Here is a 14,326-nt window from a genome sequence, read left to right as displayed (position 1 = left end):
AGCACTTCAAATTCCCGTCCCCTAAATAGTGATGGCAGAGGCGCCAGATTGGCCCAGCCGGGCCGGAGGTGGGTGTGAACCCAGGAGCCGGGGGAGAGTCCGCAAACTCTTTACCGGGTCTTCACTGCAACCTGCTCCCCCTGTTACTAAGGAAAAGCTGCTCCTTGCTAAACCAGAACACTTTCTCCCCGTACCTGTCCACCTGCGAGCAAGGGGGTTGCTGGCTCCTGTTGCTGCTGTTGTTTGTTTATGGCAAAATGGGGTGGACTTGGTATTCATTTAATTTTCAAAATTATAAGGGTGCCTCTAGTCGTTCATAGTGAGGACCTCATGGTGCACCAGCAAAGACTTCCTTATCTCTTCTGGATGCCATGGCAAAAAGAAATACCCATCCACATGTATTCCATCCACATGGGCCAAGTAGGTACGGTAAACTCTGTTGGTGAGGAAAGATTGATAATGAGGTGAATATTAATGATAGAAACACAAAGTGTGGTGACAAGAAGCTTACATGGACACCACATTTAGTCCCCATGCGGAGGAGTAGTGTTGCTGCTCCCATAGCTGCTTTTTTAAGGGCTGCCTGTACGGTGAAGTTAGTGAGGTTTCTTCCATACCATGTAATATTCGGGCTTGAGATGAAAACTAAAATTATCACTTTGATGTGTGTAACAGCCAGAAATTTTGAGACACTTCCTGATAAAAGCAAAGGGGAAATGGCATGTCAGCTTTTTGTTTGGGACCTTGAAGAGCAGTAAATGTGGACGCTTAGGGTGTAAGAGGATTATGGGAGCCTGTTAGAGGACAAACTCCTTAGCCAAGACCTGGAAAGTGCTGAATGGCTCTAGCTGCTGGACATTTCCCTTTCTCTTCCCACCTGAGATGTGTGAGGGGCATTGTTAAAACACACTGATGAGCTTCCCAGTGGTGCTGGGATGTGAAAGGTAAATGCAGCACTTTGTTAGAAGAACCTCTCAGAAAAAAAAAAAGCTGTTAAACTGACTCATTTTTTATCAGCTGAGTGTGTGATTGTGTAGATTTCTGAGACAGACAATGTGACAAATGATTCCCCTGGCAACTCAAGGAAGAGTATTTCAGGAGGGAGACAGGGCATCAATTTGGAGATGATGCTCAAGATGATGTCCAGGCGGTGCTGAGCCTTGTCTAGCTGTGAAGGACCCCTTCATGCTGCCTGGACTGGCTGGACCAGCAGCCCCTGCGGAAGGTGGTCACCACCCTTGGTAGAGGATACCTGGTGCTCTGTTGGCCACCTTGTGAGCAGCTCACCAAACCCAGCTCTGGGGATAGGCATCACCACTCTGAGTGTCCTGCAGATACGGAGAAACAGGGGCTCAAATAAAAAGAAAAACTTAAAATATAAAATTCAGTGGTTCCTAAAACATCTGGGTTTAGCTTTGCATAAACTAAACCAGACAAGGGAGTTTCAGGCCAGTTCCACACTAGAGAGTTTTGCTGACAGAGGAGGGATGTGATTTTTTTTTAATGATACATTTATATTAGCAAAAAGCCTGGTGAAAATACAGTTACATAGCTACAGGAGTGCTTCTGCTGATGCAGCTTATTTGAAATAGGAGAAACTATATAAAGTACAATATACCAGATGCTTTCTCTGTACTGCAAATATTTACTAGACACAAACTTTATAGGCAAAGCCTTTTGGTAATGGTATTCCCAGTTCTTTCCCTCTGCTCTGCTCCCTTTCTCAAATACCTCCGATCTTCCAGGACAATTGGTCTCATTTGGTGCATTTTCCTCTAATATCTGGGCAACCTTTGGAGCTTGGATTGGACTCTTTCTCCAAGTTTTTGTCTAGCCCTATACTGAAAGATGCCTCACAGAATGCACACACAATTTCAGTAGCTGTCTCTCTAAGGATCCTTGCACCTCTGACAGTATCTTTTGAAGATCACTTTGGTCATCAAGAAAACAAAACTTTAAGATGTCCAAATCATCATCTTTTGAAGTGAGGACAACCTACACATTGTTAGTTTGATCTTTGTGCCTAACATTAAAGCCTGAACTTTGTGTTGCTAGCCAAGACCCCAAACAGCCCTTTTGCTTAATCAATTCCAACATAACATAGATATATTTCTTGCTTGAATGTGTCTATCAGAAGGCTGTTCCTGTTTTTCTCCCCTATCAGAAATGCATATATATCCTCCTCAATCTATTTTTTCTACTATTTCAGCAGCTTTACTGAAGGCAACATAACTCCTCGTATACTTTTTGTTCACGTGGATAACTCGACTGCAGGATTGAAAGCTCCTAATATCCTCACTCAATATCCACTGCATGAAAAATTATCCTTATCCAAAGCTATAAAATAGTTTGCCAATTTGCAGGTGCATCTTGGAGAGAGGAATTTTGATCAAACACTGGTTGAAGCAGAACAGATTGCCTACACCAATATTTCTTGGTGAACAAAAGTGGCATAAATCGCCCAATTAGTCAGGCAGAAAGGGGTTGTTGCAAACCAATGTTTTGTTCAGCTTTAGGTTAACACGTGCATTAAAAAGAAATACATTTAAAAGTCAAGTTATTTATTTATTTATTTACATATATTTATTCAAATTGGTTACATCTGCTCTCTAAACTCCTCTGAAAAAAAACCTCTTGGTTCACACATTTACATAGTGTTTAATGAATGATAAATAAGACATTTATGAATCATGTGCAAATGGCCTGTTTACATACACAACGTAAACTATTTAAATTTCTTTTTTTCTTGGTGTAATGCTATTAGTCTCTGAACATAAACCTGATCTATCTAGAGGCACCACTTGGTGCCCTCTGGAAGCTTTCTACCAACTTGGCAATCATGACTTTCACCAACATTTTCTGAAGGGAATTTTTCTGTGGATTGAAGATCTTCATACTTGATATAAGTCCAAGTATAAATAGTCTTCCTCATCCCAAACACAATTATCTACTAGCAGACCATGCTGCCTTGACATGAAATACCACCTCTTGAGTTATCTGAGATATTATTAATCATATAAGTTAATTTTATGTTTCAAAAAACAATATATGTTTCCAAAACTTTGTGCTTATTTCAGATAAACTTTAAATATAAATTAAAAAGCTCATCCAGTCTTGTAGGTATGTGTCTGTGAGTGGGTATCAATGACAAATCTCCATTTATAGGCTGTGGCTTCTGCTGTGTCCTGGTTTAAAACAGCTTGTGTTAAAGATTTGGTTTTTTCCTGCAACTTATTTAGTACTGTGAGGGCCACTAAGTTACGTTATTTTTCATTTCAGCTATATTTCTTTATGCTATCTTTATCCACATTCCTCTTCATTGCAGTCTGAGCAATATTGTTGTTTCAGTTACTGCAAGCTGGCTGCAAAAATTGATCAGAAAAAGCTGATTTGGATGACTTCGGTGCCTAGACATTGAGAAGCAGTTAAAGATTTTATATATAACCAAATCTTTTTGGTTTGGGTTTTCTGGGGCTTTTTAAATTGACAAATTATTTTCAAGTTCTCGGTGAAAGTCAGATGCTATTAAGATTTTTCCAGCTAGCTACCTGAAAAGACTAACTGCTTCTGAAATGTGTCACCTGAATGAAATCACCATTTGTTTTGCACGTGCTACTGAGCCATCTTGGCTTTCTCATCTCTCCTGAAATATGGTAAGCATCTCTTTATTTTGTTCCAGAAGACAGAAAACTCTTTGTGGGCATGCTCAATAAGCAGCAGTCAGAAGATGATGTGCGCAGGCTATTCGAGGCATTTGGCAACATCGAGGAGTGCACAATCCTTCGGGGACCCGATGGCAACAGCAAGGGTAAGGTGATGGCTTGTGTCATGCTCAACCTGGTCTAAACATATGTATATATTTTTATATATATAAATAATTTTCTGATATGTCACAATCACTAAGTAGTCACCAAGATAGCATCTCTTAGAATAGCAGTGGTCATATTTGCCAAGAGGGGCCTTTACTTTGCTGGCCACTGTCTAAATGTGCAGAAGGAGATAAAGCTTATGGCACTTACAAATACATGTCCGTGATGAGCTCTGTGTCACCATGTGCAAACTGATGGCTATTATTGTATGCTTACTCGGCGGAGCCTCTCCTCTGAGGACAAGCCCTTGACATTTGCTCAAGATATGCTCTCACCACTCCTTTGAACAAACTAATTGTTGCTCTAAACAAAGACAAGGTTGCTACTTGACATCTTGACACACCAGCTGTGCTTGTTTCTCTCTGACCGTCCCCAGGTCTTCCCATTCCTCATTTGGTCTTTGCAAAGCCACATATCAGCCATTGATCATGATTGCAAGGAGACAGGTCCTGATTTAAACATTGCATTCAGTAGACAGTTACTGTTTGAAACACACAAATGCTTCATTGCAAAACTAGGTGCGTGACCTCCTTCTGCCATTTTTTTGGCATTACTTTTTACCTGGATAGCACGATGGATCCTCTGCTACAGCCCAGGAGTAAGAATGAGGCTTCTCTCTTGAATAGGAGGGTCATTTTTTTCCCCGTCAGTGTCTAGACAAAGTAACTTCAATTTGAATAGGAAACACTCTTCTCTTGACAGTCTAATGTGTCCATTAAATATTGATCTGAGTATAATATATCATAAACTGTGCTGGAATGTGCAGCACTAGAGAAGATACCAGTCCCTCTGACACAGTTCATATCTCACTGGATATTTTGACATATGACAACATCAACCAGCATATTTTTGCAACCAAGAGGCAAAAAATCCAAATCACAGTGATACACTGGAGAAAGAGACTGCTATTCCATAAAATCACTGTTGGCCAAAAGGTTTCACACCAGCATTACAGGGCAGCTGTTTGATATGAACCAGCAAAGTTCAGTCTCCCTGATAGAAATGGCTGAATATGAACTGTGGGCATCTTTCTTGAAAAGAAATTAGCTATGCTAATTTCATGACACCCAAAGATGGAGGGTGATCCACTGGAAAGTTCTTGGCTAAGTAGGCCCAGAAGAGCTCCAGTTATCATAACAGTAGGCTGTTAAGCACTCCATTCGTTGAACAAATCAGTAAACTGGGGAAAGGAAAAAATATGTCTGCCTTCCTCCACCTGGAATTATACAGAATAAAACCTAATGACAATGGAATTAATAAAAAGGCAATAATATCTGATACGTAAGAAACAGATTCCATAGGAGATCTAGCCCACAGACTTGTATTCATACTTGCTCTACTTTTTTTTTTAAAAGAAAAACAATTTCATTACAAGTCTGAATCTGAGTGGCACCTCTATATTGCTAACCAGTTTAATTATCAGTGCTAGCGGGCTGCAGTCTCAGGCTTGCGTTTCACTGAGCTGTTCAGGATCAATATTGAGCCTTGACAGAGTTAATATTACCAGCTTCCATTTGCTGGTGCTATTTACTGAGAACGTGAAGCTCCTAATTTATACACACACAGTTACATGCACGCACACACGCACACAGAGCAGTCAATCCAACAGAAAACTTAAGGCTAGTGCCCTTATCTTAGGAGACAGTCAGGCAAGCCACAACTCCCACAAAGTTATTCCCAGTCTTTACTGTTTTCCATCTGCCAGAAACCAATATGTGACACACATTGCTTCTGAGTTACTTATTTTGGGTAAAACTCATAAGGCTTAAATTCTACCCAAATTGAGATTCAAGCAGATTGCCTAATTGCCAGATAGCAATCAGATCGCATAGACTTCAGTTCTACCCAACCTGTTACGTGAAGCCTCACCAGGCATCTCTGTGGTGAGCCTCTAAGTCCTCCAGATACCTCAATGCAAAAAGTGATCTCAGAAAATAGGTCCCAGCTTCCCACTTCAATACCATCACAGCCCAGTTCCAGAAAACTGCCTGAACTTTCTCTGAAGCCATGGTAATGTCCTGAGCCATGAAGTATGGCCTTTGGGGAGATGCAGAAATACCTTCTTCATGTCACTCATAGACACGGTTGCTGGAGCAGTTAACCAGGTGGCAGAATAGTTGGAACTGAGGCATTTCTCTACCTGAAGGGAAATGCAGAACCTGGAAGAGGTGGCAGTGTTCCTGCACCCCATCAGGTAAAGCTCACCAGTGTGCTGCCAGGAGCTCAGGAGTCCTCAGGTGAGGATGAAGCTGAAGTGGATCCAGTTCAGCAAGCCAGAAAGACCCACATGGTCTAAATTGCTGCTTTCTGGGTGGACTATTTTATTGGGTTTTTTCCTCCATTCAGTTGTTGTCTACTTCAGTAACTCAGAGAGTAAAGATCTCGCATGGCACCAGAAGTTGCACTGGAGGAGTCTTAACACTCTCTGCAATTAAAACCTTAGTCCTTGACTGCAGTGTCCTTCTAGCTGACAAGATTGTAAGAGCAGGCCTTCCAGCTCTATAATCTGGAAGTAACAAAAGCAAAAAGAAAAGCAAGCACATGCATCTCCCTGTTCATCACAGGTTATATACATCTCTGTGTGTGCCAAAATCCCTTCAAACTCCAAATCTGTTCCTGTTGAAGGGACAGCATTGCTCTGAGGAGAGTAGCCCGACTCACACTCTGCACTCATGCAGTCCTGGAGTCAGTTCTGGTGACAATGGGAAGGAAGGAGACTATGTGCACATTTGGTGTTGTGTGCAGAAGCCATCCCACTCAACACACAAACAAAAGACCTAAAATGTTGGGGTCTCTGCTATTGCCTTGCCACCATACACCAGGAAAAACTGAGTTTTCACTTGTTCTGCTATCCCAAAACCTTCTGGAAGCAGTAAGAGGAAGCAGTAGGGATACCATCAGCATCTTAGGCATTAAATGAAATACATGCCTGCTACTGCCTTTATTTTCCCCTTTATCTAGCTGCACTGATCCACCAAGTTCCTCAGCACAGGGGGTGAATTTCACCTCAAGAAAGTGAAGCCTTCAACATAACAGCAACATTACAGCCAAAAATCCTGCCCTAAATTCAATGGGTGACTGGAGCTGGAAAGCTTTTGTATATTTGTTAATCAGCATCTTCTTTTTAGAGGCAGAAAGTACAAAAGAATCTCTGCAAATAATTAAACAACCTAATTCTGGATTAGCTCTGATTAATGAAGAGGAAGGCGCAGTATCTCAGGAGCCCTGGAATGCTGGGCTGCGATTATGTCATAATTGATCCCTATTGTTTCCAGATGAAGTTTATCTATCTCATTTTCTCATGATTGTCTCCTCTCAGCTCCTTATAAATTAGATCCAACTATTAGCAACAGTCATTGTGCTTTTCCTGAAATACAGTCTGAGCACAGTGCTGAGAGGGTAACGCAAAGGGAAGGGCTCCTAACTGTAAGCCAATTTCATATGTATGCACTATTTTTAGTAAAGGCTACCACTGCTGTCCTCAGTCTCACTTCTATCAGCCTGTAGTGACGATTCTGGGGACTTGTGGGGCTCATTCTTCTAGTATGCAAGTGGAGTGTTCTAATGCTTCTGTTTTCAGTCTGCACTGTATTGCTCCACAAGGGTGTGTGGACCTTCTGAAGATTCTGCAAAGGGGCTAAAGGAGAGCTGTCCCATTGCCAGGACTTCCATGCCCCACGCAGCAATCCATACCCCTTCAGGAAACAGCTAGGGCTTTGCAAATTGATTAAGAGCTCAAAAGTCTTTGGTAGTAATAGAAGAGGATGTAAGCCAGAACTTCTCAGATCATTCCCAATCTGTTCCAAAAACCGCCTTAGCATATGGAAATTACTCTTTCTCTCTCTGAGTCAGTTTGCTTGTAGCTAAGTGTGTTAAGAATACTTTCCCCCACTGTAGTGGTGCATGTGACTCTTTGAAGTGTTGATCATTTCTGCACTCTAGCACATACTCATCAAAGCACCTTTCTGACCTAGAATCTTATGTAAGAGTTCAGAGGGAGGTTCCTCTAATGACAATACAGGCCTACATTTCTCCAATGTCCAGACAACAACTAAACAGACACTGGCTCTGCACCTATGAAAGACTAAGATTAAAATTTTTGTAATAGTAATCATCACATGTCTCATGCTTTGTCAAACCAATGCTGCTTGGAGCCAAGACAAGCTCTGAGCAGTCTGTCATGGACCCCTACCAAACAGAGATATAATAACGTTAGTCTTGTGTATTTGGAATAACCTGGATGCCTTCTGTACATTTGGCCTGTGGTAGCTTTTAACAAGTATGGTTAGCTTTTAGTTAACTTTTACACCCTTCCTTACTCTTTCTTATAAACACAGGGGGAGAAGCACTCAGCATTCAGTCTAATACAAAGAAAAGAAAATTCATTTTCACCCAATAAATTGTAAAATTGTGAACATTTGCTTGTTATACTTTCTCCACAAGCATCTTTATTGGCCAGTTCTGAGAACAGGATACTCAGCTAGAGGGACTTTCACAATACCCATGCAACCTTTCTTACATTTCTCTTTTCGTTTCTTTTAGGGTGTGCGTTTGTGAAATACTCTTCACATGCAGAGGCCCAAGCAGCCATCAATGCCTTGCATGGCAGCCAGACAATGCCGGTGAGTAGCTATGTAACACAGGCAAATGAGGACTGGTCCAGCCTTGGCTGCCCTGCAGCCTGATTCAGGAGGAGTGATTTATCTGTGCTCTACAGCTCATCTTCCACGAAGAACATGTAACAGCTCAGGCACAAAAGGAGTTGGGTGTACTTAACTCATCAGTGGAAAAGCCAGGATGACACTGTCATTTCACAAAGGGACAGAACCCTAGTGGGTGTTATGTTCAGTCACAGTTTTGATGACCTGAAAAAAAGTCACATAGCTCACAGACGCCAAAAAAGTTTGGGTCCAACTCACCATGAGCATAACCTTTCAAGTTTCAGAGCAATGAATCAAGTAGAAATTTGTGTCTAAGAATATCTGTTTTTTCCCTTTCCCAAATAATCCCTGCCTCTAGTTGAAGGATAAAGAACTTTTTACCAGTATTCAGTAGAAAGCAATGTGTTCACATGATACCACTAGAAACTAGAGACAAATCACATGACACTGGGTACCTCTTACTGCTACTACAAAAGTGCCTACATAGGCACAAATGTGGTCCTGTACATCTAACTTCTGAAAGACAGTCATACTAACTGCTGGATCTTACAGGAATCATTTCAGGGATCATTGCCTGATGGTTCAGAAAAGTAGAAAATGGACACATATTTTCTATGCAAAATTATATTTGTTACACCATCACGCAGACTCGGAGGCATGTAAGGCATTCCACTGTCAACAAGGAAAGACAATCTGTTCCAACATGTTTTGGTTTATTATAATAGTATATTATTTTTATTACTAATTACTCACAGCTTAAATCATGAAAAGCTGAGAAGCGTGCCGACAACTTGGAAAGGATACAGGAAAGCTCAATAAAAAATATTTAAGAGTGTAAAATCTCTCGTTCAGTAGGAGACTCTAATGTAAATTCATGAATTTATCCATATAAGTTTAAAGTAGGCCTAACAGATTGTCTCTAGATCACTGCAGGGACAAAAATGGAAAATTCTTTACAGGGGAAAATATTTCTAAAAGTAGCAAATCATCAAGATCTCATTTTTTGGAACCCCATCTTACACAAATCAGTTTTAAAATGGTACATGTTTACCAGTGATACTACTGGAAAAAATCTCCTTAAAGATGAGATTCTTAATTTTTTTGAAGTATTATAATACTTGTAGGAGTCTCTTCCTAAAAGATTCCTTCTAACAAAAACAAATGTTGGTCTTGATGCTGATATCCCACAGTAAAATATGATGGCCATTTTTCGTGAGATAAGTCAAAAAGGTACTTTCAATAATTTTTCTTCAAACTTTTACCCAAAGCCACTGTGTCTATAAACTGACATCAGGAATTGCAGTTCTGTAAGGTGTGGCACCACAAAAAGGTGTAATAAAAAGTCAGTCCTTGCCTCAAAAATCTTGCAAATTCATGTGACGGAGATGAGAGGAAGACAGGAGAAAACAGATAAAGCCCAAGGAGAATTCAAGATTTTATCTAGATCTAGTATATCTAAAATATCTTTATCCTTCCCAAGCCCTTACCTTTTCTACTTTCATCTAAACCTTACACTTTAGATAAGAAAAAAAAAAATACCTGTCTCTCAACCACTGGGGACTAGATTTCTCTTCCATTGTGCTGACATCAATTGATCTTAGGATGTGCAAAACAATGAAGAATTTGTCCATTTTTTGTGCCAAGTTTTTATAGGACCACTGTTCCTGTTCACTTATTTACCTCGAGGCTTGCTATGGTTCTTGAATAATCAGATCTGTGCATCTGAAACAGCATCATAATTTAACTCTTGCTAGATGCTAATCCCATGCTCATAATCATATTTCCATGGCTTGACAAGTTTCCCTGAATGGTCTGAACCTCAACTGCAGTCACAGAATCAAAGAATCACAGAATGGTAGGGGTTGGAAAGGACCTCTAGAGATCATCCAGTCCAACACCCTGCTAAAGCAGCTCCCCTCCATCAGGTTGCACATTTATCATCTAGTCCATCACCTGCTAAAGGAGTTACACTTCTGTCAAGGGGCATGGGAACATGTCCAGGTGGGTTCAGAAACCTCCAGAGAAGGAGATTCTACAACTCCTCTGGGCAGCCTGTGCCAGGGTTCCCTCACTCTCACAGCAAAGAAGTTTATCATCATGTTCAAGTTGAACTTCCCGTGTTCCAGCTTGTTCCCATTACCCCTTGTCCTGTCACAGGGCACATCCTCTCAACATCTGTCCTTCAGGGATTTATAAGGATTGTTAAGGTCCACTCCTAGTCTTCTCCAGGCTAAACAGTCCACATAAAATCCACATATTTGCTCTTAGTTCACAGGAAAATAATCAGAAAATTGATAATTTCATCCTCTTCATCATAAGCTACGTTATGTGGCATTGCCTTGTATCCTGCATGAGCTACAAACAGGCACATGGGCAGTCGCCATGGCTCAGCAGACCAGTGTGTGAGGGAATGTGGTAGATGAGTGATTGTCACTTCATCAAGACATGGAGCACCTACTGTTTCTTCCACAGGACCATAAAATGCTTCAGGCACTTTGATTGAGGTGGGCCAAATATTGCAAGTGATCTCTTATTTCCGTTCTCCTTTACATGGTGCTTCGGTGTGCAGCTCCTTTCAGGGTTTGGATGTTCACAGAGAAATGCAGCCACCTCGTGGTGAGACAGCGATGTAGCCCTCATCCTTGGAAAGCAGGGGTGCATTGCTGCCATCTTCCTTCAGTCCCCCCTCTCACCATTACTACTGGCCTCATTTGTCCGGCTGTGATGCCAACTCGAAGTTGTTCCTGTGGTTCAGCCAATTTAAACGTCTCTTGCCTTGTCCTCGTGTACTACCAATGGGGCATCCATCATCATTTCTGTCAGGTCTCGAGCCTTTCGTTCCTGCGGCAGGCTCCTGTTTCTCCACAGCTGTCAGGATTATTGCTCTACTGTGACTTCCTGTTCACACAACATATGTTGCCTAATAGTTTCAAACGGCAACTTTCTTTTATGAAAGTTTTTTTTCAGGTTTGGGTTTTTTTATTAACCTTTCCTTGGACAGGTGCCTGACCACCACCCATCAGAAACTCAATTCCACATTCAAAGCAATTGTTTCTCCTAAGGGGTGACCAAACAGGACTATAGTTTTCCATTTTTCACAAAATCAGTTGTTTTTAGAAATGAATTTCCCAAACCTCCTTAGTTTTGAGCAGGCCCCAAAGTTCCTTCTCTATCTACCTGGCAAGAGAGCTTTATAATGTCTTTTAAAACCACATTGCCTATCAATTGATCAGCTCTGTCATAGTGTTCTACTTGACCTCTGTGTCCTCCTTTATGAGAGGTCACCTTTTCATGTAGTTTTGCATGTATTATCATGTATTTATGACACTGATCTGCTCTCTACTTTCAGCTTTGGTTACACTGTCCCCTCCTGTCTCTCTTCTCCATCCATATGGTAGCATAAACAGCTATCTTCATATCATTCTCTTCCCTTCCTCATCCAAGCCTTGTCCCTAGCATCCTGCTCCACCAACACACATTCAGATACTATTTCTATAGTGACAGCTTGCAGATCTATTTTCTCTACTGCGGGACTGACTCCTGTCCAAACTAAAATCTTGACCTATCTTTGCAGCATCTCCCAGTGGATACCTGGCTGGCAGATCAAGCTCAACATGTATAAAACAGAGCTCTTGATCTCTTCACCCTGGACACTGTGTCCTCACTCCTTCATCTCCATTCTCCAGCACTGTGGACAACATTACCATATTACCTGTCAGTCACATTCCTTCCACCTAGACATCATCTTCAGCTCAGTTTTCTTCTCTCCACGTCTTCATATGCAGGAAACAGCCAAATGTTTAAGAGTTGTTCTGAACAACACATCTAACACATCTAAGATACAGCCTCGTCCATCCACCCATGCGGAATAACCTCTCCTCCATATTTCATCATGCACATTTGAATCACAGCAGCCTTTATCTTGTCCAGAATGCACATAGGGTTAAAAAACATGCTACTTCATCATCTCTCCTACTGTGACACTTTTTCTTTTGTTATGAATGAGTTCCTGGAAGGGGTAGAACCGTTCTGTTATCTACATTTTCTGTATAGAATTGAGTAGAAGTGAAAACTGTGATTCCTTTGATTCAGCTTTAGCAGTCTAAAAGTTTGTAATCTATTCTAAATCTCTTCTAGGATTCCCCCAGATATCTCTAGAGATTTGTGCATTCTTCCCTTTATCTATCTGTGCTATGATGGGCTAAACCACCTTCTAGGCATGCCTGTCCCTTTCATTAAAGATAATGGAGATCTCCATAACAGCATTAGACTCAATACTTGAGATGGAACTCATCTCACCTAATGTGAGACATCCAGAAGCTAAGGAACTTTGTCTGAGATTGTTGTCTAAGTGTTTCTCATCAAAGTATCTATTATAATCAATAGAGAGAAACTGATACCTCTGGAGGAATTTCATTTTACAAAAACAGAGGTTTTGAAACCTGTCAAACTGAAATCCAAATAGAAGTGTCCGATTCCTATGCGTTGCCAGTTTCAAAATACTGGTTCTTCACCTGCAATGTAACTTAGAATGAAAAACTCCTTAGAAACAAAAGCTAAAACCAGTTTCTTCAGATGTCTTGAAGTCTATAATTGTCTTTGCTCACCAGTCATATACCCTTGCCATCCAGATTTCCTTCTGCTGCATATGTAGGAGCTGACACAGTAATATTTCTGGAGCTAAAGAGCTAGGGTGATTCTATAACATTAGCTACCCACATATCAATTATTTAAGCTACTTACTTGGCCTCTTCTCTGGTGGTGATTTCTCCCTCATAGCTCAGACGCATACTTTAATATTGCCTGACAGAGACACAGAGGCATTTGTGTCCCTGCTGAATGTGCAAGGAGCTGCAGAGTGCAGCTTAGAGTGAACACCCAACTTCATGACCAATGTGAGAAGATCTGTTCTGGGTATTTGCAGCACAACCAAAGCTTTTTGGGATTCACAGACCAGGCATCCTGTATCTGAGTCTTCTGACTTCTGACAAGTTCACGGAATCACAGACTGGTAGGGGTTGGAAGAAACCTCTAGAAATCATCCAGTCCAACTCCATGCTAAAGCAGGGTCACCTCAGTCAAGTGGAACAGGAACACATCCCAGTGGATTAGGAAACTTTCAGAGAAGGAGACTCCACAGCCTCTCTGGGCAGCCTGTGCCAGGCCTCCCTCACCTGAACAGCAAATAAATTTCTCCTCATAATCAAGTGGAACTTCTGGGGTTCCTTTTTGTCCATTACCCTTTGTCCTGTCACTGGGCATCCCACAAAAAATACTGACCCCTTCCTCTCAACGTCAACCCTTTCAGTACTTATAAGCATCAATAAGGTCCCCTCTCAGCCTTTTCATCTCCAGGGTAAACAGCCCCAGGTCTCACATTCTTTCTTTCTTCCTAAGAGGGATGTTCCAGACCCTTCATCATCTTGGTAGCCCTCTACAGAGTCTCCAGCAGCTCTCTGTCACTCTTGAGCTGGGGAGCCCAGAACTAGACACAGCACTTCATATGTAGCCTCACCAGGGCAGAGTAGAGGAGGAGGAGAACCTCCCTCAACCTGCTGGCCACACTCTTCTTAGATGTACTGTGAACTTTGCTAACACCAATTGACAGCACTATGTTCATTCTGTATCTTTCTTTAATTAGTAACATTTAAGGCTACTAAAACCTCCAAAACCCTGCATAGTGACTTCACCCACCGCACAGGCCAAGTCTTCTTTTATTTTATTATAGAAGCCTGCAGCAGCTTGGTCAAACCACATCATTTATTGTGTCTGGGAAATAACACCCTAAGTTTATCT

At 41.5% G+C, this 14,326-nt stretch overlaps 1 protein-coding gene across 47 annotated transcripts in view; it reads left to right on the top strand.

The window, feature by feature from the left end:
- The window catches only part of CELF4 (CUGBP Elav-like family member 4), a 688,894-nt gene that overhangs the window by 607,350 nt on the left and 67,218 nt on the right, over positions 1-14,326 (top strand). For 22 of the 47 annotated variants that reach the window (XM_062019331.1, XM_062019319.1, XM_062019301.1 and 19 more), the window contains exons 6-7: positions 3,687-3,808; positions 8,412-8,491. In XM_062019331.1, the coding sequence (XP_061875315.1) occupies positions 3,687-3,808; positions 8,412-8,491 (202 nt within the window). Of the gene's footprint in view, positions 1-3,679; positions 3,809-8,411; positions 8,492-14,326 lie in introns of all 47 variants that reach the window. The other 25 variants (XM_062019316.1, XM_062019296.1, XM_062019326.1 and 22 more) reach the window with 2 other exon arrangements.

This window comes from Colius striatus, chromosome Z, assembly GCF_028858725.1.
Source record: "Colius striatus isolate bColStr4 chromosome Z, bColStr4.1.hap1, whole genome shotgun sequence".
In the NCBI taxonomy this organism is placed as follows: Eukaryota; Metazoa; Chordata; class Aves; order Coliiformes; family Coliidae; genus Colius; species Colius striatus.
This window is presented reverse-complemented; position numbering and strand designations above follow the sequence as displayed.